Source organism: Salvelinus alpinus, chromosome 23, assembly GCF_045679555.1.
Source record: "Salvelinus alpinus chromosome 23, SLU_Salpinus.1, whole genome shotgun sequence".
NCBI classification, from domain to species: Eukaryota; Metazoa; Chordata; class Actinopteri; order Salmoniformes; family Salmonidae; genus Salvelinus; species Salvelinus alpinus.
Window position 1 is genome coordinate 25,037,989 of NC_092108.1, and position 23,462 is coordinate 25,061,450.

At 43.7% G+C, this 23,462-nt stretch overlaps 1 protein-coding gene across 4 annotated transcripts in view; it reads left to right on the forward strand.

Moving 5' to 3' along the window:
• The first annotated feature begins 9,830 nt into the window (after positions 1 to 9,830).
• LOC139550653 (adenylate cyclase type 1-like) overlaps positions 9,831 to 23,462 on the forward strand; it is a 53,713-nt gene continuing 40,081 nt past the window's right edge. Inside the window, exons 1-3 of one of the 4 annotated variants that reach the window (XM_071361674.1) lie at positions 9,831 to 10,772; positions 17,923 to 18,072; positions 18,404 to 18,522. In XM_071361674.1, the coding sequence (XP_071217775.1) occupies positions 10,164 to 10,772; positions 17,923 to 18,072; positions 18,404 to 18,522 (878 nt within the window). In that variant the 5' untranslated portion in view covers positions 9,831 to 10,163. The remainder of the gene's footprint in view (positions 10,773 to 17,922; positions 18,073 to 18,403; positions 18,523 to 23,462) is intronic. The other 3 variants (XM_071361673.1, XM_071361671.1, XM_071361672.1) reach the window with 3 other exon arrangements.

A 23,462-nucleotide genomic window follows, 5' to 3' on the forward strand; every position in this document is an offset into this window, starting at 1 on the left:
AGAGAGAGAGAGAAACAGATAGAGGAAAAAGGAGGAATAACCTATAAATTGGTGTCTGATGGCAATAATAGAGGTAACACCTATGAGTCACATATGGTTTATTTCTAGTGTAGATATATTGGGGACCTTGACTAGGGAGGCCGAGAGAAGATTGTGCAGGAAGTTATGCGATATAAGTGGATGAGGGTCAATAGTCATAAAGATGGTTGTCATAGGGTCAGGTAAACAAATGTGGCGTTCAGAACAACAACAAAAACAAGACACAGGTTTGTCAAGGTATGTGGAAAATAAGAAGAGCAATGTACACTGAACAGAAATATAAACGCAACATGTAAAGTGTTGGTCCCATATTTCATGAGCTGAAATAAAAGATCCCAGAAATCTTCCATACACACAAAAAGCTTATTTCTCTAAAATGTTGTGGACAAATTTGTTTACATCCCTGTTATTGAGCATTTCTCTTTTGCCAAGATAATCCATCCACCTGAGAAATGTGGCATATGAAGAAGCTGATTAACAGCATGATCATTACCCAGGTGCACCTTGTGCTGGGGACAATAAAAGGCCAGTCTAAAATGTTCATTTTTGTCACACAACACAATGCTACATATGTCTCAAGTTTTGAATGAGCGTGCAATTGGCATGCTGACATGCTGCATGCCTCCAATGTCATTTTAGAGAATTTGGCAGGACGTCCAACCGGCCTCACAACCATGCCAGCCCAGGACCTCCACATCCGGCTTCTTTACATGTGGGATCGTCTGAGACCAGGCACCTGGATGAAACTGAGGTATTTCTGTCTGTAATAAAGCCCTTTTGTGTGGAAAAACTAGTTTTGATTGGCTGGGCCTGGCTCCCAACTGGGTGGACCTATGCCCTCCCAGGTCCACCCATGGCTGCGCCCCTGCCCAGTTATGTGAAGTCCATAGATTAGGGCCTAATTCACTGAATTCCTTATTTGAACTGTAACTCAGTAAAATCGTTGAAATTGTTGCATGTTGCATTTATATTTTTGTTCAGTATATAAACAATGTAAAACATTAATATAATGTACCATATTAACATATTGTAACAAATGAACATGCATTTTTTTGCATTCAATAAAACCTGGTAGCACTTAATGCATCATGATAATACCTGGATATAATTCCAATGTATAGATTAAAATGGAAGAATATAGAATAGAGCCTGTTCAAGTCCTATACAACCCATCCATTCTATCAATTGAAGAAGAATGGCGCCGGAGGAGACGCCTAACGTTTTACGGGCTCCTAACCAATTCTGCTATTTTGTGTGTTTTTTAACGTTGTTTGTAACTTATTTTGTAGATAATGTCTCTGCCACCGTCTCTTATGGCCAAAAATTGCTTCTGGACATCAGAACAGCGATTACTTACCTCGAACTGTATGAAGATTTTTCTTTAACGAGTCGTGGCTCTACAGGTTCCCGGGCCTCAGCAGAAGCGATCGGCCTGGTCCTCGGGACCGTCCCTCTGGTTGGTGTCCTGCGGTTGGAGTCGCGCGTCAGGGAGGGGGTACTGTCACGTCTACTCCTGCTCCTCTTCTCTGGCGCTCGTTGTCGCCAGTTTACTTATCATTACTCACACCTGCCACCGTCGTTACACGCACCTGCGCTTCATATGACTCACCTGGACTCCATCACCTTCTTGATTACCTCCCCTAAATCTGTCACTCCGAATGGTCAATTCCCCAGGCGTTATTGATTCTGTTTCTGCGTTTCATGTCTGTACGCTATTCGTGTTACATTTATTATTAAATTCACTCCCTGTACTTGCTTTCCGACTACCAGGGTACACCGATACAAGGGACGCAGGTCTGGGTGCCTTGTGAGAATTTGTCGGCGAGCGGGTAACCCGCCTCTACCATCCGTCCTATTGGCCAACATGCAATCATTGGAGAATAAACTGGATGAACTCTGTTCAAGACGATCCTAACAACAGAACATTAAAAACTGTAATATCTTATGTTTCACAGAGTCGTGGCTGAATGACGACATGGATGATATACAGTTGGCTGGTTTTTCCATGCATCAGCAAGACAGAACAGCTGCGTCCGGTAAGACAAGGGGTGGCAGTCTGTGTCCATTTGTCAATAACAGCTGGTGCGCAAAATCAAATATTAAGGAAGTCTCAATGTTTAGATCGCCTGAGGTAGAGTATCTCATGAGAAGCTGTAGACCACATTATTTACCAAGAGAGTTTTCATCTAGATTTTTCGTATCTTTCTATTTACCACCACAAACCGATGCTGGCACTAAGAACGCACTCAACGAGCTGTATAAAGCCATACGCAAACAAGAAAATGCTCATCCAGAGGTGGCGTTCCTAGGGGCCAGGAACTTTAATGCAGGGAAACTTAAATCCATTTTTCCTCATTTCTACCAGCATGTTACAGAGGAAAAGAAACTCGAGGCCACCTTTACTCCACACACGGAGACACATACAAAGCTCTCTCTCACCCTCCATTTGGCAAATCTGACCATAATTATATCACCCTGATTCCTGCTTACAAGGAAAAACGAAAACAGGAAGTATCAGTCACTCGCTCAATACGGAAGTGGTGAGATGACGCAGATGCTAAGCTACAGGACTGTTTTTCTAGCACAGACTGGAATATGTTCCGGGACTCGCCCGATGGCATTGAGGAGTACACCACATCAGTCACCGGCTTCATCAAAAAGTACATTGATGATGTTGACCCCACAGTGACCATACCCCAACCAGAAGCCTTTGATTACAGGCAACATCCGCACTGAGCTAAAAGGTAGAGCTGCCACTTTCAAGAACCCAGACGCTTATAAGAAATCCCGCTATGCCCTCAGATGAACCATCAAAGAGGAAAAGCGTAAATACAGGACTAAGACACAACACTGGCTCCGACGTTCGTCGGATGTGGCAGAGCTTGCAAACTTTTACAGATGACAAAGGGAAGCCCAGCCGCGAGCTGCCCAGTGACACAAGCCAACCAGACGAGCTAAATTACTTCTACGCGCTCTTAGAGGCAAGCAACACTGAAGCATGCACGAGAGCACAAGCTGTTCCGGACGACTGTGTGATCACGCTCCTTGTAACCAATGTGAGTAAGACAGGTCAACATTCACTGGTAACATACAATATCTGCCCCGTTGTCTTAAAGGACCCATTAAAGGACTATGCCAGTTCTGGACTTACTAGATTTACACATCTAGTTTTTCTGGATCTATGTCAAGTAATGCAAGGGGAAAAAATGGCACAGCAGACATTTTGGGAGGGGGTGTGGATGACTACACACCATAGCTGTCATCTTTGTCAAGTAATATATGTCAAGTAATGCAAGGGAAAAATGGCACAGCAGCCATTTTGGGAGGGGGTGTGGATGACGGATTACCAGAACTTGTACTCTGACTGGCAAGTGTCTTCTCTTCTCTTCTCTGACATTTTCAACCTGTCCCTGGCCGAGTGTGTAATACCTGCATGTTTCAAGCAGACCACCATAGTCCCTGTGCCCAAGAACACCAAGGTAACCTGCCTAAATGACTACTGACCCGTAGCACTCACGTCTGTAGCCATGAAGTGCTTTGAAAGGGTGAAGTGAGCCATGACCAGCATCATCATCCCAGAAACCCTAGATCCACTCCAATTTGCATACCGCCCCAACAGATCCACAGATTATGCAATCTCTGTTGCATTCACCACTGCCCTTTCCCACCTGGACAAAATGAACACCTACGTGAGAATGCTGTTCCTTGACTACAGCTCAGCGTTCAACACCATAGTCCCCTCAAAGCTCATCACTAAGGTAAGGACCCTGGGACTAAACACCTACCTCTGCAACTGGATCCTGGACTTCTTGACAGACCTCCCCCAGGTGGTAAGCGTAGGCAACAACACATCTGCCACACTGATCCTTAACACAGGGGCCCTTCAGTGGTGTGTGCTTAGTCCCCTCCTGTACTCCTTGTTCACCCATGACTGTGTGGCCAAGCAAGACTCCAACACCCTCATTAAGTTTGCAGACGACACAACGGTTGTAGGCCTGATCACCGACACCGATGAGACAGCCTATAGGGAGGAGGTCAGAGACCTGGCAGTGTGGTGCCAGGACAACAACCTCTCCCTCAACGTGATCAAGACGAAGAAGTTGATCATGGACTACAGGAAAAAGAGGGCCGAGCACGCACCCAATCTCATCGACAGGATTGTAGTGGAGCTAGTTCAGAGCTTCAAGTTCCTTGGTGACCACATCACCAACAAACTATCATGGTCCAAACACACCAAGACAGTCGTGAAGAGGGCATGACAATGCCTATTACCCCTCATGGGTCCTCAGATCCTCAAACAGTTCTACAGCTGCACCATCGAGAGCATCCTGACTGGTTGCGTCACCGCCTGGTATGGTAACTGCTCGGCCTCCGACCGCAAGGCGCTACAGAGGGCAGTGCGTACGGCCCAGTACATCACTGGGGCCAAGATTCCTGCCATCCAGGCCCTCGATACCAGGCGGTGTCGGAGGAAGGCCCTAAAAATTGCCAAAGACTCCAGCCACCCTAGTCATAGACTGTTTTCTCTGCTACCGGACGACAAGCGGTACCGAAGTGCTAAGTCTAGGTCCAAGACGCTTCTTAACAGCTTCAACCCCCAAGCCATAAGACTGCTGAACAGCTAATCAAATGGCTACCCAGACTATTTGCATTGACCCCCCCTTTTTTTCACTGCTGCTACCTGAGGTTTATTATCTGTATCTATACATATTACCTCAACTACTTCGACTAACCTGTATCCCCGCATATTGACTCGGTACCGGTACCCCCTGTATATAGCCTTGTTATTGTTGTTTTATTGTTGCTCTTTTATTTAATACTTTAGTTGATTTAGTAAATCTTTTTCTTAACTCTTCTTTTTTTTAAACGGTATTGTTGGTTGTAAGGGCTTGTAAGTAAGCATTTCACGGTAAGGTCTACACTTGTTGTATTCGGCACATGTGACAAATAACATTTTATTTGAATCAATTGACATGTCGGTTTCTGTCATGTCCTATGCTCTGCTTTTATCCTGTGAGTGTCCAGACTGGGTTCTGAGGTAGGCCAGGGTTTGTGGCCATGATCAATAATTAGGTGGCCGCTAGCCTTGATCCTAATTATCCTAGCTTTGGAGGAGATTAGCCTGCACCTGAGCCCCATTCTCAGCCTGTCTTAAAAACAACTCCCTCCCAATCAGCCTAGCCTCACTACCCAGAACCTCTAGCATCAGCCCAATAAAGGGAAATACAGGTGGGGACAAGACACCTTAGTTTATCAGTTTACTCACCAGATCTCTCTCTCTCGCTCTCTTGCTCTGTTTTTCTCTTTCTCACTCCCCCTTCTCTTCCATAGCGACTTTGTGGATTAGTAATGAACCTGTGTTATTGTTGCCCAATACTGTAAACACAGGCAGTTCATAGAACGGCTAGAGAAGGGAGATGGAGGAGATTACTATGAGCAGCAGCACGTGTGTGTGTGTGTGTGTGTGTGTGTGTGTGTGTGTGTGTGTGTGTGTGTGTGTGTGTGTGTGTGTGTGTGTGTGTGTGTGTGTGTGTGTGTGTGTGTGTGTGTGTGTGTGTGTGTGTGTGTGTGTGTGTGTGTGTGTGTGTGTGTGTGTGTGTGTGTGAGCCTACCCTAGAGTGGGGGATGTTTTTAGAGTGTGACAGGCAGCTCAGACAACAGGTTGTTCTAAAAATAAACATTTCTAAGGAGTTCCTCATGTATGTCTCTATCCAGGGGCCAATCTCAACTGCTAAACTGATACCAGAAACAGCCAGGTAAATCGTCTGTTAACGCACCACAACACTCTTAGTTTATTTTCACTGCCATCTGTTTGTTCTCTTCGTCATCATCCATTTTTACATCCATCTATAGAACGCATGGGGATTGAAGTTCAGAGTATGTTTTTATTTATTGAGGTTGTGGCATTAAATCCATGAAGGCCATTGATGCAATATTCATCATGTGTATACCAGATATTTAAACAGCAGATTAATCAGATATTGTTCGCCCAACTTACACTGTCTGCCTGTCTGTATGTCTGTCTGTCGTCCTGTCCGTCTATCTGTGTCAGTAATAATGAAACTCTTACATGAGGATGTACAGTAGCTACTACCGAGCAGCAATATGGTCAAGACATGTAAGACAGAATGTCAGGCTCATAATAATGTGTGGTCTACATCCTGAGTCCCACATCTTTGTGCTCCTTTAGGCCAGCTAGGTGTTGAAATGTCACTGATGAAAAGCGGTGCCAAGCCCAGGCCCTTTGGGGAAGGAGCCCAGAGGCTGTCTGAGGTCTGTGCAGTTGACAGATGCACACTCTAGCTCTGTCCCAAATGACACCCTATTCTCTATGTAGTGCACCACTGTTGACCATATCTATGGTCAAAAGTAGCGTACTATAGGGAATTTGGGGCACATCCTTGGCCTCTCATTGTCATGCTGAGGAGTTGGTGATCCCTAGATGTGAACCAGAAATAAGTCATCATATGGTGTGTGATTGTTTGAATAACGGTTGTGATTTACTGTATACCAGGGTTGGGGTCAATGCCATTTCAGTACAGTCAGTTAAGGAACTGAATTGAAATTCCAATGTTACACAAACCCTAACCTGGATATACGTACAGTATCAGCTATCAACTTTTCTAAATTTTTCTTGTCTCTTTTCTTCCTTCCACCACAACATCAACATCCTGTGCATCGTCGCTCTGTTTGAATGTTATGGCATAATCACTTATTCAGATCGAGTTACATCATTGGAAGCCAACGATGCAGAAAACTAAAGAGAGTGTCTGTCTGGGTGAAATAGTTGAGTGTTCTGCTTTACATAGGTAGGCCATCTTTCAGCTATCACACGCCAACCTCTCCCTGGCACAGATGGGTCATGGCGTGTGTGTGTGTGTGTGGCCGTCATTTTGCCTCTGATGGATGACTAATCTTCTCCTGGTAATGACTGAGGAGGAGCTACCTTCTGAATGCCAAGCAGCTGGATAGGAAGAGATGAGGAGAGAGGGGGGGGGGGGAGTGACAGTCAGGGAGAGAAGGAGAGGGTGAGTGAGAGGAGAGGGAGAGAAAGAGGGAGAGAGAGAAAGAGAAAGAGAGAAGGAATGAGATGGAGAGGGAGACAGAGAGTGGCTACAACACCATGAAGCCCCAAAGAATGTTAAAGATGAGACACGTGTTTCTGAATTCCCTTGCTGTGTCTGATTCAGACTGATAGTATCTAGATCTCCTGTGTAATAACCTGTGTACAACATGAGCTTTCGTGTTTCATTGCTTTTGACCATGAAATACAATACACACATACAAGAGTGCAATATGAAGAGGGGGCTGCTTGAAGGAAATTATTCTCTTCACTCAGCTAGCTCAATGCAGTAACCGGATATTGTAATCATAATTATACTGTATTCACACCCTCACTAAGACATAAATAATATATACAGTACCAGACAAAAGTTTGGACACACCGACTCACTCAAGGGTTTTTCTTTATTTTTTACTATTTTCTACATTGTAAAATAATAGTGAAGACATCAAAACTATGAAATAATACATATGGAATCATGTAGTAACCAAAAAAGTGTTTAAAAAATGAGAATATATTTAATATTTTAGATTCTTCAAAGTAGTCACTCTTTGCCTTGATGACAGCTTTGCACACTCTTGGCATTCTCTCAACCAAATTTGTGAGGAAGTCAGCTAGAATGTATTTCAATTAACAGCTGTGCCTTGTTAAAAGTTAATTTGTGGAATTTCTTTCCTTCTTAATGCGTTTGAGCAAATCAGTTGTGTTTTGACAAGGTAGGGGTGGTATACAGAAGATAGCCCTATTTGGTAAAAGACCAAGTCAATATTATGACAAGAACAGCTAAAATAAGCAAAGAGAAACGACAGTCCATCATTACTTTAAGCAATGAAGGTCAGTCAATGTGGAAAATTCTTCAAGTGAAGTTGCAAAAACCATCAAGTGCTATGATGAAACTGGCTCCCATGAGGACCGCCACAGGGTTCAAGTAACAGGCACATCTCAATATCAGCTGTTCAGAGAAGACTGCGTAAATCAGGCCTTCATGGTCGAATTGCTGCAAAGAAACCACTACTAAAGGACACCAATAAGAAGAAGAGACTTGCATGGGCCAAGAAACACGAGCAATGGACATTAGACCGGTGGAAATCTGTCCTTTGGTCTGATGAGTCCAAATTTGAGATTTTTGGTTCCAACCGCCATGTCTTTGTGAGAAGCAGAGTAGGTGAACGGATGATCTCTGCATGTGTGGTTCCCACTGTGATGCATGGAGGAGGAGGTGTGATGGTGTGGGGGTGCTTTGCTGGTGACACTGCCAGTGATTTATTTAGAATTCAAGACACACTTAACCAGCATGGCTACCACAGCATTCTGCAGCGATACTACATCCCATCTAGTTTGCGCAAAGTGGGACTATCATTTCTTTTTCAACAGGATAATGAACCAACACACCTCCAGGCTGTGTAAGGGCTATTTGACCAAGAAGGAGAGTGATGCAGTGCTGCATCAGTTGACCTGGCCTCCACAATCACCCGACCTCAACCAAATTGACACTTTTTTGGTTACTACATGATTCCATATGTGTTATTTCATAGTTTCGATGTCTTCACTATTATTCTACAATGTAGAAAAAACCTTGAATGAGCAGGTGTGTCAAAACTTTTGACAGGTACTGTATGTTCACAGATGTGTCCAATATAGGAGTTATTCATGTGGAATCACATTGTATCTTATGGATTTTCTGTGTATTCAATGATTAGGACCTAAAGATAGGAAGACATTGTAGTTTACCAGAGAGAGAAGAGGGGAACTGTGGGTTCGGTCTAAAGTGAGCTCTGCAATACTGGGTCTTTTTTTGTTCAAGACAGGAGAGCGACGAAGACGGAGAATGACAAAGCGATATTTAGGATTTATCCTTCTCTCATGCTTTTGTTTTTTTTGTGTTCATTCTGCCTCTCCAGATCTCACAAGCTGCTCTCCTACACATGACAACTTCACTTTAAACTTTAAAAAGATGACTTAGACATGAAAGAAAATGCTCTCCCTCTCTCCCTCCTTCGTTCTTTCAAACAAACACACAGGCCTAGAGATACGCATACATGCACATAAACAAACGCACGCACGCACGCACGCAGACACACACACAGAACACACACACAAACACATACACATACACACACACGCAATACGCACAAGGATTCACACATCCATGAGTACTGTGATGATTCTTGATATCTTCCAAACAACTCTCTTCACCTGGCAGAGGTGATATAACTGTCTATATAAAAATACACAGGTGGCCTCCTCCCTTGTGCATTGCTATTTTTACAGCTGCTCACAGATATGCGAATGTGCTACTGTTTCTCTAATTGGGGAATGCACAAAGTCTATTAATGGATCAAAATGGATATCATTTTATAGTGCAATATATAACAGTTATACAGCAATTATGTTATTCATATGCCTGTTAGCTGATACATGTTATACACAGACATTAATTGTGTTCTGTGCACAGGCCCCGAAGTGCCATATCTGTTTTCATTTGTATACATAAAACCCAGTAGTCTACTTTAGTTTGTGCAAATGAATTGTTCTAAGATATAATCAACATACTTCTTCTGACTTAAACCTACAGTAAATAGGCTACAGTATAGCTCACTGAGCCCCGAGAAAGATAGTTATTTGCTCTGTGTGGGGACTGTAGTGCCAGCTACCTCTCAAATCTCTGTCTTGTGTTGGAGATCTGTTGAGTTACTAATACGTGTCTTATCTCCACTTCATAATGCGCAGGCGTGATCCAATCTAAGCCTAGCGAAAAGCTGTTAGATTCAGAACTCGACCGTCGTGTGCTCGAGTCTGTTTCCACACTGTATTCCTCGCCGGAGTGAAACAAAAGCCGCCGAGAGCCTACTTTTTTTGAGTCTTCCTCAAGGGGAGAAAATGCTTGCACGTTTCCTTGGTGACTGATCTCCACGAACAACAGATTTCAACCTGTGGATACTGCGTGGCGTGCGCCAGTTTCCAGCCATAGGGATCCGGGACGCTCTCCCCTCTAGCCGGCTGGGTGCTTGATTTTCCCGGCGTCGGTCTGTGGCGCGCTGTGTGGTCCAGTGTCTCGTTTATGAATGGCCCTGACATGGAGGAAATTCCGTTTCAGAAAGTCAAAACCCGGCGGAAGAAAAGCCACTGTCCACCCGGCGTCCCTCTGACTACCATTGCATGCGAGGACGAGTTCGACTGTAAGGAGCTGGAGTCTCTGTTCCAGAACTACAACCTAAAGCTGGAGCAGACGTCCACTCTCAAAGCCCTGGCGGTGCTCATCATCATGGCATCGACGCTGGCCGTGGTGGAGTTGCTTTCCGGGCCCAATCTGACCATCTCCAAGGGGTCCCATCCTGTCCACTGTATCGTCTTCGTATCCCTCTTCATTGTCACCAACGTCAAATACCTACAGGTGACCCAGCTCCAGCAAATCGTCAACCTGACCTTGCTCTTCGCCTTTACCTTCTCGTTCCTCTGCTGTCCCTTCTCTCTCGGAGCCGTCGGGCTGGAGCCCCCGACCAACCCGGAGCAGGGCATGTGGCAGCTCATGCTGGTTACATTCGTCGCCTACTCGCTCCTGCCCGTGCGGACTCTGTTAGCAGTAGTGTTTGGAATAATGATTGCCATCTCTCATATAATTGTGACAGCGACCTCGGTGACAGTCAAGACGCAGAAATTATGGAGAACGGTAAGTGGGTGCATACTAATTTGTATGTGTGTATACATAGTTAACCACTAGGCTGTTCAAGGCATGGGTAACGGCTTTTATGAAGAACCGATAAGGGATAACATCGGCGAGAGGAAGCAATGAGTAGGCCTATGTCAATATGAAGTTCAGCACCGTCAAACTGGACAGCGACCGGCAGCTTTTCATACGTTTACATTTCAGTCATTTAGCAGACGCTCTTATCTAGAGCGATTTACAGTAGTGAGGGCATACATTTTCATACTGGTCCCCTGTGGGAATCGAACCCACAACCCTGGCGTTGCCATGCTCTACCAAGTGAGCCACACCGTACTACAATGTCTCGCTTGTGGACCTACAAAGTTAAATTCTTAAATTAAATATGTTTTAGGTTTCTATATGTAATGGTTTAGATTTATGTAGAACTGTGAACTCAAGCCATGCATTTTTTTTATAACGAGCGTGTGCTGGATGTAGGCTTACAGTAGCTGGTAGAAATGGCAAGGCTCTACAGTAGCTGGTAGAAATTGCAAGGCTCTACAGTAGCTTGTAGAAAGTGCAAGGCTCTACAGTAGCTTGTAGAAAGTGCAAGGCTCTACAGTAGCTTGTAGAAAGTGCAAGGCTCTACAGTAGCTTGTAGAAAGTGCAAGGCTCTACAGTAGCTTGTTTAAAGTGCAAGGCTCTACAGTAGCTTGTAGAAAGTGCAAGGCTCTACAGTAGCTTGTAGAAAGTGCAAGGCTGTGCGAGATGATGAACGGAGAGGTGCTCAGTAGCTCAATCTAAACTCGGACTTCAATGACGTGCAGCGGATTTTGATACCCCTCTGCTCTCCTGTCTGTAGTGGTTATCTCACGAAGCAGGTTTGAGGAGTTAACGAGGTAACTTTGGTCAACTCTGAGTTCAATTCGGGATAACTGGCCATACGAAAGTGTGTCACCTTTTAACAGGTACATTTCTATGGCAAAGAGTCCTTCAAAACTAACCTGCTCCGGGGCAGGTCAACTCACGGCTATCTTCACTTACCATGAATGAAATGACAGCCACGAGTTGAGGACCAATGAAATCAGATTCCCTCCCTCTTGCAAAGATTGCGTCATCACCCCCTTCATTTGAGAGATGACTGATTACATATTTTATTAATTAACGCTTGTTTGTGTGTTAAAAAAATAGTAATGTTAAAATATATCACATTATATGGAAAGCCGTTTTAACATATATTTATATAATTTTTATATTAATAATTAATATTTTTTTATATAATTAATTAATTTGTTTATATCAATAATCATATATTAATGACCTTCATAGGGGCTGAATTCCATTTGCATGCTCCTACATTCAGTCGCTTGTGAAAGTCTACACACCCCTTGCAGTCTTCACATTTTGCTGCTATAAAAATTAATCAAAAAATGGATTACATTTTATTATTTTCCTATAGATCTACACAACGTACTGCTCTTTTTAAAAATGTAGAACCTTTTTTCAAAATAATAAAAAAAAGTAAGAAATGAAAATGTGTTGATTGCATGTATTGATTGAGTATGTCTTCACACCCCAGAGTTAATACTTGGTGGAATAACTTTTGGCCGCCATTACAGCTGGGAATCATTTGGAATAAGATTCTACTAGCCTTGCACAACTCCAAGGGTAACATAACCATTGTTTTTGTCAAAATTACTCAAGCGCAGTAAATTTGTTTGGGAATCATTGCCAGACAACAATATTCAATTCTTGTCACTGATTTTCAAGCAGATTTAGATCAGGACTGAGACTACTAGACCATTCAGGAACACTCAGCACCTCTTGGAAAGCTGTTCTGCTGTGTCTTTCGAATTAGAATTAGTTTAATTGTTTCGCTGAAAATAAAACTATGGCAGGGTAGGTTTTCAGAAGACTACGGCAGGTTTTCCTCTTAATGTTTTACTTGTCCTTTGCTCCTTTCAAATTCATTTTGATCCTAACATACAGTACTCCCCAGCCCCTGCCGGTAACAAGCATATTCGTCTCATTCAAAATCATTCACACTTGTAATGGCTGCCAATGGTGCTTCCACGAAGTTCATCCTATACGCTTCATGCAGTATAGGGGACTACACCTGCAGGCATCCCAACAACTACATAGTTGAGTTCTTGGATGACACTGCTGTCCTCGGGCTCTTAAACAAAGGCTTTGACACCACTGGCTACAGGGCAGAGATTGAAGGATTCGTCAGCTGGTCTGATGAACATCACCTACAACTGAATGTGAAAAAAAACAGAGGAGATGATCCTGACCCTAAGTCCATTGGGGACCACAGCCCCATAGTGGTAAACAGAGAGCACATTGAGAAGGTGAACTCATAGTACCTGGGAGTCCACATTGACAGTGGGCTGTGCTGGCGCATCCGTGTGGAGAGTGTGCTCACACGGCCAACAGCACTTGCACTTGTCGACACAGGGTCTATTGAGTCAACCAGAAGATCATGCTCCTCTTTTATAGATCCACAATTGAGTCAATCCTACTCTACGGCATTGTTACATGATTTGGTAACCTGACAGTGCAGCTCAAAGCCCACATTTTGAGACTGACCAAGACAGAAAGGAAGATTATAGGCATGACACTTCCCTCCTCTCTCCAGGACATTTTTTGATGAGACCATCATCAGAAATGTCATATGGGACTCCACTCACGCACGCCGGCTAAACAGATATAAACATTAGTTTGTACCCCTGTCAATAAAACTGCTTAACAGCAGGGCAGACATAGAGACTGTAGCCTGACCTGTAGGCATTCATCATGTGTTATCACGCTTGCTAAATAAATGTCGTCGGAAAGTGGAGAGCGAGCCTCCAGCTTTGTTTGTTGTGCCCGGCACGTGCGACCTGCCCGGCACGTGTGACCTTTCTGTGAATCTGATTGGTCAAGACACGCACAGAGCCTGCAGCAGCACTCCGATGTGAAGGACAGAGAAATTGTGCACCGGTTGACAAATCATGAGGCAAATCAGTAAAAAGAAAAGCACTTTGCTCCTCTTTTTAACGCTTTGCATCGATAGATTTTATTAAATTAAATAAAAAATGGTGTGCCATAGTTAATACTTGGTGGAAACATCATTGGTGAATCATTTTGAATAAGACTAATATTGTGGTGGCAGCATCATGTTATGGGTATGCTTGTTTCCGGCAGGGGCTGGAGAGTATGTTAGCATCAAAATACATTTGACAGATAAAAAGTTAGAGGAAAATCTGCAATAGTATGCTGAAAAACTAACCTTGCCATAGTTTTATTTTTCAGCAGAACAGTTACACAAATTCTAAAGCCAAAGATCAACACAATGGCTTTCCAAGAGGTGTTGAGTGTTACTGAATGGTCTAGTAGTCTGTCAATGAATCCCAACCAAATTTACTGAGCTTGAGTCATTTTGACAAAAATAATGGATATGATGCTCTAAGAGTTGTGCAAGGTTAGTAGAATCTTATTCAAAATTAATCACAGCTGTAATGGCTGCCAAAGGTGCTCCACCAAGTATTAACTAATGGGCTGTGAAGACATACTCAATCAATACATTGAAAACATATTTTATCATGAATTTGGAAAATTTTCCAAAATGTTCTTACAATTTTTAAAAAGAGGAGTAATTTGTGTAGATCTATAGGAAAATGATCAAATGTAGTAATCTAATTTTAGATGTAATTTTAAGGCAACAAAATGTGAAGACTGTGCAAGGGGTGTGTAGACTTTCACTAGCAACAGTATGTAGGAGCATGCAAATGCAATCCCGCTCTCATGAATGTCATTATCATATAATTATTGATATATATAATATAATCATCAATAAAAAAAATGAATTATTGATATCAAGAAATCTAATGATTGATAAAAAAAATCTATCAATCAATATGTCAAAACCACTTTCCATCGGCACAAATAAAAATGTGCCACTGACTCACATGGATTGATGTTTCAACATTGTCTCAATGAAGCGTTTGGCGTTCGACTAGCCATGTGCGACATGCATGCTCAGTTTCAAGCCTGCTAGTGGTAGCGGCAGGCGAACGAGCAGTATCCACTAGAGCCTATAGCGCTGTGTCTGTCTCACACCATTGACTTCAAAATAGCCTGTGTGACTGATATGACTTGGGTCTATGGTATGAATTTCAATATCACACAAGACGTGGGAATAGGGATCATCTATGAAAACACACTCCCGTTCAAATGTACCATTCCCCATTTATATATTGCAACTGCCTGTCAATTATGTCAATTATGAAAACACAGAGCACATTATCTGAAAATGGAAAGCCTCTTCACTTATTATACTTGTTCTGAAGCACATCCGAGATTTACTAGAATCTCACCTTTGAGATCAAGTGATCAGCTGCCATGTCTGATAGAAAATCAAGCTATTATGAGAGTGTATGTCTAATAATATGACCCAACCTCATATCATCCTACACCGCCAACACAGAGTGAAACAAAACAAACAGGACCACAGAGAGAGGAGACAGACAGTGTTCAGACAGGGTTCACATATGCCTCTGTTTCATAGGGAATATCTGGTCCACTTAGGCCTCAGAGGATGAGGGTAAAACATCCTTGATGCAGAACCAAAGTAGGCCAAGGTTGAGAATCTGAACCAGATACCAGACAACCAGACAGTTAAATAAAGGGCATTGCAAAGCTAGATAAGTTATTTCAGGACAGAAATACCTAAAATGTCTTGACAATCTCAACACGTTCTCTCTCTCTTTCTCTCTCTCTCTCTCTCTCTCTCTCTCTCTCACACACACACACTCTCTCTCTCTCTGGATAGGTTGAGCTCTATCAAATCAGCTCTAGTTCTTCTCCTTACAGGTTAAGGTTATGTGTGTTTTTTGGTTTTTAGCATGTGGCCTATAATATCTAACGCCTGTAGCCTATACTGTATGTGGACCAGGAAGACAGTGTGTGATGGACAGTGCTAGCAGAAGCAGAGTGCAGCCTGGGGAGGGAAAGCTAATCCCTTAATCCTGAAGATGAGCTCAGCGGTGTAACCGTACAGGACCTATAGACCACCTTCTCTTCAGAATCTCAGTGTGTCTATGTGTGGTGTAAACAAGCCAACAATAGCCATGCCTCGCCTCAGTCAGAGAGAGAAGGACTTGGGCTAGACTCTTTCTTTTCCCTCTCCTGATTAGTCACTGCAGCTTTTATTTTGCTGACTTCAGTTATAAGAGTCCACCAACACACTGGCGGATATTCGAGGGTTGTCGTCTGTATGGCAGTCTTGTGAGACCATGGATTTCTTGTGCCTTGGGGGTCAGGTCAGATCCCCGTTTATAAAAGTTGGTAGTCAGGTTGACAGTATCAAGCTTGCCCTCATCAAATACAATCACAAACCTTACAGTACAGTACTGTGTAACTAATCATCCCATTGGCTGCTGTTGCCTGTATTGTGTTTTTTAAATGCTTGTTCTCGACACCAGTCATCACACTCTGTCAATGACCTATATTACAGTAGACTTTGTAAACACCAGTGACCAATCCCCAATCAGGGTCTGTGGAATAAATTAGTCCATGTTGAGTATTGCTCCTGGTGAGGAAGGCTGGCTGAGGTTATACAGAGTTTTAATGGACTAGTGTGTGTGTGTGTGTGTGTGTGTGTGTGTGTGTGTGTGTGTGTGTGTGTGTGTGTGTGTGTGTGTGTGTGTGTGTGTGTGTGTGTATTAGTGTATGTGTGCTTCTGTGTGCAGGCCTTGTTTTGTTGTTGTAAAGGTCACACTGTGCCAGGACCAGTCATGCCCAGCCACATGGAAAACACTCACTGTTCCAGCCTCTGTTGTTCTGTTGTTCTGTTGTTCTCTCCTACATGTCCTATGCTCGGCTGGAAGCACAGCTGACACACACACACACACACACACACACACACACACACACACACACACACACACACACACACACACACACACACACACACACACACACACACACACACACACACACACTGATTGATTGTTTCCAAATGTGTAATGAAACAAGACAAAGCAAATACGTTATTTTTGGCTTCAAAATAATGTTTATGAATGTACAGTACAGCTGTTCTCTCTTCCTATATCTATATAGTGCATCAGTCTGTCAGTGTGCTATGTGTTTAGGCCAGATGGTTTCTGATACCTCAGCTTCACCTGGCCCATGCGTTAAAGGGGCCATCTGCAGTTCAAACAATAACAAAGCGGACAACCCACCACTGAGGGATGGGACTGGGGAATTGTACTACTCTACAATTCATTGACAGAGCTATGGATACATGGACTGACCATCCATGATAGTTTTAGTCATGTTTTGAGGCTATACAGTGCTTGTTTTCAATTACATTGTTTTCAAACAAAAGAGGTAAAACAAGCTTATATTTGGGGTTCTGATGGGATAAGACAATTGAATTTTTTTTTTAAAAGTTATGTTCTTTAAAAATCTATGGATATACAGTATATGTGAATTTAAAAGTCCAAAACTGGATGTAGCAATCACAGATTTCCCCTTTAAAGATATAACGCAGGTAACTATCAAAATGAAGGAACCACCAACATAAAGCGTCTTAATAGGACATTGGACCACCACGAGCCGGCAGAGCCACCAGAACAGCTTCAATGCTCCTTGGCAGAGATTCTACAAGTGTCTGGAACTCTATGGGAGGAATGTGACACCATTCTTCCATGAGAAAATCCATAATTTGGTGTTTTGTTGATGGTGGTGGAAAACGCTGTCTCAGGCACCGCCCCAGAATCTCCCATAAATGTTCAATTGGGTTGAGATCTGGTGACTGAGACTGCCGTGGCATATTATTTAAATAGTTTTCATGCTCATCAAAGCGTTCAATGACCACTCGTGCCCTGCGGATGGGGGAATTGTCATCCTATGGGGGCATAGCCATGTTAGCTAGCTACCTGTCAAAGTATAGTTTCACTATCACCATACTGTATGTACTTTGCACAATTATCAGACAGTCAATACATGTATTTGCTATTTAAGACAGTCTTGCCTTGAGAACATAGTCCTGTGTAGTTCAGTTGGTGAGAGCGTGGCACTAGCAACTTTAAGGTCATACGTTCAATTTCTGCAGGGATCCTATGTCACTTTGGATAAAAGCATATGCTAAGTGGTATAATGTTGTGTTGTTTGTTGTTTGTGCTTGTAGCTGGTGGCCAACACAGTGCTGTTTACCAGTGTGAACCTGTCTGGATTGTTTGTGCGCATCCTGACTGAGCGAGCCCAAAGGAAGGCTTTCCTACAGGCACGCAACTGCATCGAGGAGAGGCTACGCATGGAGGACGAGAATGAGAAACAGGTACAAACACACACGCACGCACACACACACACACATTAACAGAAGGCATAAGGTTAAAATCACGTGTATGATGTCTCATTTATGCATGGCTCCTTTCTTCCCCCCATTTTTCTTTTTTTATCACACTTGGTGACTCATTCACACACTTTTTCAATTCTGTTTGATACACCACCTTTTTGTCTCTCACTTTTCTTATCTGCACCAGCACCAACACTCTCTCCTCTCCTATTCTCAAGTCTGATACAGTATAACTCTCTTTCCTTCTCGTCACTCTGTCTTTTGCTTTCTTTCTTTCTTTCTCTCTCTCTCTCGTTCTCACCCACACACACAGGAGCGCCTTCTGATGAGTTTGTTGCCAAGGAACGTGGCAATGGAGATGAAAGAAGATTTCCTGAAGCCTCCTGAAAGGATCTTCCACAAGATCTACATCCAACGCCATGACAACGTCAGGTAGGACACCCACCCAATCTCCGAACTCCCAACCCAGCGTCAGGGTGATAAACTTGGCATTGGTTCATTTAAAACAACTCAAAACTCCCCACACATATTGCCTACACCCTCTTTGACTCATTTAGCCATGAATTAACAGACTGAGACATTTTCTCCTCTTAGTCATTTTCAGCTAAAAGCAGAAGCATAAATACTGTCTGGTTGTGTTATAATATTTCCACAAAAGGAAACCAAACATGCGCTGTGGATGTAGCTAAACTCAGAGATGGAGAGAAAGTAACACAATCTAACATTACGGCAGAGTGCTTTGTCCCAGAAAGACCCTGCATCCAAATCCATCGTTACTGCAGAATGGCGATTGATTGTAATATTCATTCCTTGCTGTGTTTTTTTATCACTGTGAAATATACCCCCTATCCAACTCAAGGTCACTTGCATAATATTATATTGCGTTTCTAAATAGAGTAGTTCTATCATCCATTCAGTGCCTTGCTTAAGGCTACACTGTCCCTCACAGGATTAGAACCGGCAAGTTTTGGTTCCGTGGGCAAAAATCTAAACAGTTTTTCACAATAATAAACTAACGACGTGAGTTGTAGTGAACCTCTCCTCCAACCTCAACTCACGCCAAGGTCAGGATGCCGCCATGTTTTGGCCGGACCGAGGGCACTATCCCATGGCCCATGGGTGAACATGACAACTTCTGGGAGCGTCACATCTTATTGGGTCCCTGGGGAAGAAAATGGCCTGGGGAGTCATAGTTCCTCTAGGTTCCAGTGAAAGGTGGATTAAGCAACGCTCAGTGAGCAGTAGACTCCTCCGGCTCTTAATAAGTAATATCCTGCCTTGGCTGCCAAACCAAGCCCCCTACTGGCTGAGCTCAAATTCTCACGTTCCGTGTCCTCTACAATAGAGCTTTAAGCTCCAGTTATAAGAGCATCATATTACCTGCTCACGCTGTCTCCTCTAGATTAGAGCTTTAAGCTCCAGTTAAAAGAACCTCATACCACTAGCAATCCACTATACCATTACCAGTGGATTTATAGACACATGTATGAGTTGGGATGCTGTTGGGTTTGCTAGAGGGTTTGCTATTGTAATGGTTATGTTGGCATTGAGCAGAGCTTCTTGTGAGCAGACAGAGAGGAATTGTGTCTCAGTCAGTGGTGGGTGTCAGTTTTTGCCAAATGGCATTAGCTTGCACAGAATGTTACCGGCCGATACACTGTGGTTTCGCTGGAGGGGGACCAGCGATTTATTTAGTGGGTTCACTGAGTGCTTCTTCATGGACTTCAGTATCTCTTCCACTTCCAGAGGGCTTTTTTGGAGTCCGTTCCTCCCTCTCTCTCTTTCCCTCCCTCCCTCATCCCTCTGTATTCCCTCCCTCCCTCCCTCCCTCCCTCCCTCCCTCCCTCCCTCCCTCCCTCCCTCCCTCCCTCCCTCCCTCCCTCCCTCCCTGTCCAGTAAACAAACAGCCAGTGATCAATTAGAGGTTTGTGGGCGGATCTGCTTTCATATGATTAACCAGCTTTGATGTCTAAGTAATTTGTTTACACCTTCCCCGTCCTCTCTCTCCATCTCTCTCTCTCTCCCCCCGCCCACTCTCTCCCTCCCCCCTCTTTCCATCTCACTATCCCCCCGACCCTCTCTCCATCTCACTATCCCCCCCGCCCCCACTCTCCATCACACTCTCCCCCCGCCCCGTTGATCCAGCTCACTGTCCCCCCGCCCCTCTCTCCATCTCTCTCTCCCCTCATCCTCTCTCCATCACACTCTCCCCCCACCCCGTCTATCCATCTCACTATCCCCCCGACCCTCTCTCCATCTCACTATCCCCCCCGCCCCCACTCTCCATCACACTCTCCCCCCGCCCCGTTGATCCAGCACACTGTCCCCCCGCCCCTCTCTCCATCTCTCTCTCCCCTCATCCTCTCTCCATCTCACTCTCCCCCCACCCCGTCTATCCATCTCACTGTCCCCCCGCCCCTTCTCTCCATCTCTCTCTTGCCCCCTGCCCCCTCTTTCCATTTCCCTCTCCCCCCGCCCCTCTTCCCCCTCTCTCCATCTCTCTCCCCGAGCCCCCTCTCTCCATCTCTCGCTCTCCTCCCTCTCTCTTCCTTTATGTTGTCAGAGGGGCGTTGGGGCATTGAGGTGGGCGTTGGGGCATTGAGGTGTGCGTGGGAAGTTTGCTTAGCCTCGGCATTAACTCTCTGCAGTGGAGACTAAACTGTATTGCATAAAACAGTGTGTGTGTGGTGGTTAAGCATGGACACATCTCAATGGAGTGCTTCTGATTGCACTACGCCTCTCACTGCACCAAAGGGCTTTACTGTAGGCCTTATTCACATGCAGTTAGTGCCCACTGACGATCCATTATAAGAGATCCAAGCATATTGCAGGGGGTGGATGATAGGATTTAGGTGGGCAGTAACTGCAAAGTAAACAATATTACAGCAGTTTAGTCAATACTTTATTATTATCTTCCACAACTGTGGGCGTTATTTGATTTTAAATAAATCAGATCAGTAACCCTCATACTACCAACATATTTTACATACTGTACATAGATTACCAACGGGGGTCATTTTGACCCCCAAGTAGAAACTTTTGGAAAAAACAACAATCATAGCAAAATATAAACTGAATGATTATAAAAACATCATTAGACATGTAAATAATGTTATCTGATGAAAATATATCTAAACAGACTGTTATTATTGCTAAATTACAATTAATTCATATATTCTGTTAAACAGAAATGTAAAGATTTCCCTTAAATACTGTGCCGCTTACTATCCACATAAGTACTAAAAAGACGATTTACCATAATTTAATTGTAGTATACTAAAAAAATATATATTTTGGCCTCCTGGGTGGCGCAGTGGTCTAGGGCACTGCATCACAGCGCTAGCTGCGCCACCAGAGTCTCTGGGTTCGCGCCCAGGCTCTGTCGCAGCCGGCCGCGACCGGGAGGTCCGTGGGGCGACGCACAATTGGCCTAGCGTCGTCCGGGTTAGGGAGGGTTTGGCCGGTAGGGATATCCTTGTCTCATCGCGCTCCAGCGACTCCTGTGGCGGGCCGGGCGCAGTGCGCGCTAACCAAGGGGGCCAGGTGCACGGTGTTTCCTCCGACACATTGGTGCGGCTGGCTTCCGGGTTGGAGGCGCGCTGTATTAAGAAGCAGTGCGGCTTGGTTGGGTTGTGCTTCGGAGGACGCATGGCTTTCGACCTTCGTCTCTCCCGAGCCCGTACGGGAGTTGTAGCGATGAGACAAGATAGTAATTACTAGCGAAAAAATATTTTTTTTGACAAAATTGACTGCCATTTTAAGGGGCAGTACACCAACATTTAAAATATACTTAATTCTATTGACAAAAAGTGATTCATCCATTGATCCTTAGAGTTTTAATTATTTACTTACACCACAGCCAGCATTAGCATTGCTGCTAGTGAAACAAGTTGCACATATTGAATATTGGATGATATTATAGGAATTCTGGTATTTATATAACATTTCCCGTAGAACAACTATTTTTCAAAGAATATACACCAAAACAGCACTGTGTGTACATTTAGAGGGTAGCTGGTTTCTGTATTACAGTTCTACCAAATATTCATACCACTGACAGAATTTGATGAGCTGTTTTGACTGCAGCCTAGCATATATGTAAGGTCATTTTAACCTAGTTCTAACCAGTTATAACAATAGACGAGTGCATAAGGTGCTCCATCTCTACAGGGGATTTGTCTATCAGGTCAAGATCACTGATACAGGTCCTCCTCTATGTATAAGTTAATATTGTCTCCAGAGAAACCGGGATTCAAATAAATGCTTTTTGAGATTTGCCCTAGAATAACTACTTTTCAGAGAATACACACCAGTACAACTCTCTGTGTAGATTCAGAGTGTATCTTAGTTCTGTATTGCAGTTCTATCAAGTATTTATACCATTGGCAGACCTTGTATACCATTAACAGATTTGTATATGCACAAAAGGTAATTTTGGTTTTGTACAAAGTCATACAATACGTGGGATAGAAAAGTACAATCTTAGGTGAGTACACAGGGAGCAATACCTCTGCTGATGATCTGTCTACCTGGACAATCTCTAGATGATCTGTCTACCTGGACAATCTCTGCAGATGATCTGTCTACCTGGACAATCTCTGTAGATGATCTGTCTACCTGGACAATCTCTGTAGATGATCTGTCTACCTGGACAATCTCTGTAGATGATCTGTCTACCTGGACAATCTCTGTAGATGATCTGTCTACCTGGACAATCTCTGTAGATGATCTGTCTACCTGGACAATCTCTGTAGATGATCTGTCTACCTGGACAATCTCTGTAGATGATCTGTCTACCTGGACAATCTCTGTAGATGATCTGTCTACCTGGACAAGATCACTGATACAGGTCCCCCTCCACCCTCTGCTGGTATGGATAACACCTTTGGGCTATGATAAAAAATATGCCTCTGAGGTCAAAATGGCCCCAGTCGGGAGTGTGAGGGTTAAGGTAGCTTGGACTATTATGATATGGTGCTGGTGTGGGCATTGTGTCGGAAGTTACTAAATACTTAAATATTATACAGTACTAATAATCTTAAAAATAATACAATTAAAATATGAAGCGTTGCCAAAACTATAGGCAACTCCGCCACTTTTCAACCTCAAATATGAATTATCTCCAGCACCAGTGTCTACATAATGTGAAAATGGCGCGTGATCTGTGGTAAAAACAGAAAACGAAAGGTCCTAAAAAATGTTTCTCTGTGCCATCACAGGGTAGGATTAAAAGTAAGAAAAACAATAATTTTCTAAACCTGCAATGTGTTTCTAGCAAGAGGGAGGGTATTTTCCTACCGTTAATTACAGTATTGTTTCTATAAAACTTAGAAATGTGCCATTTTCACAAATGTAGACATTTGTTTGGTGCT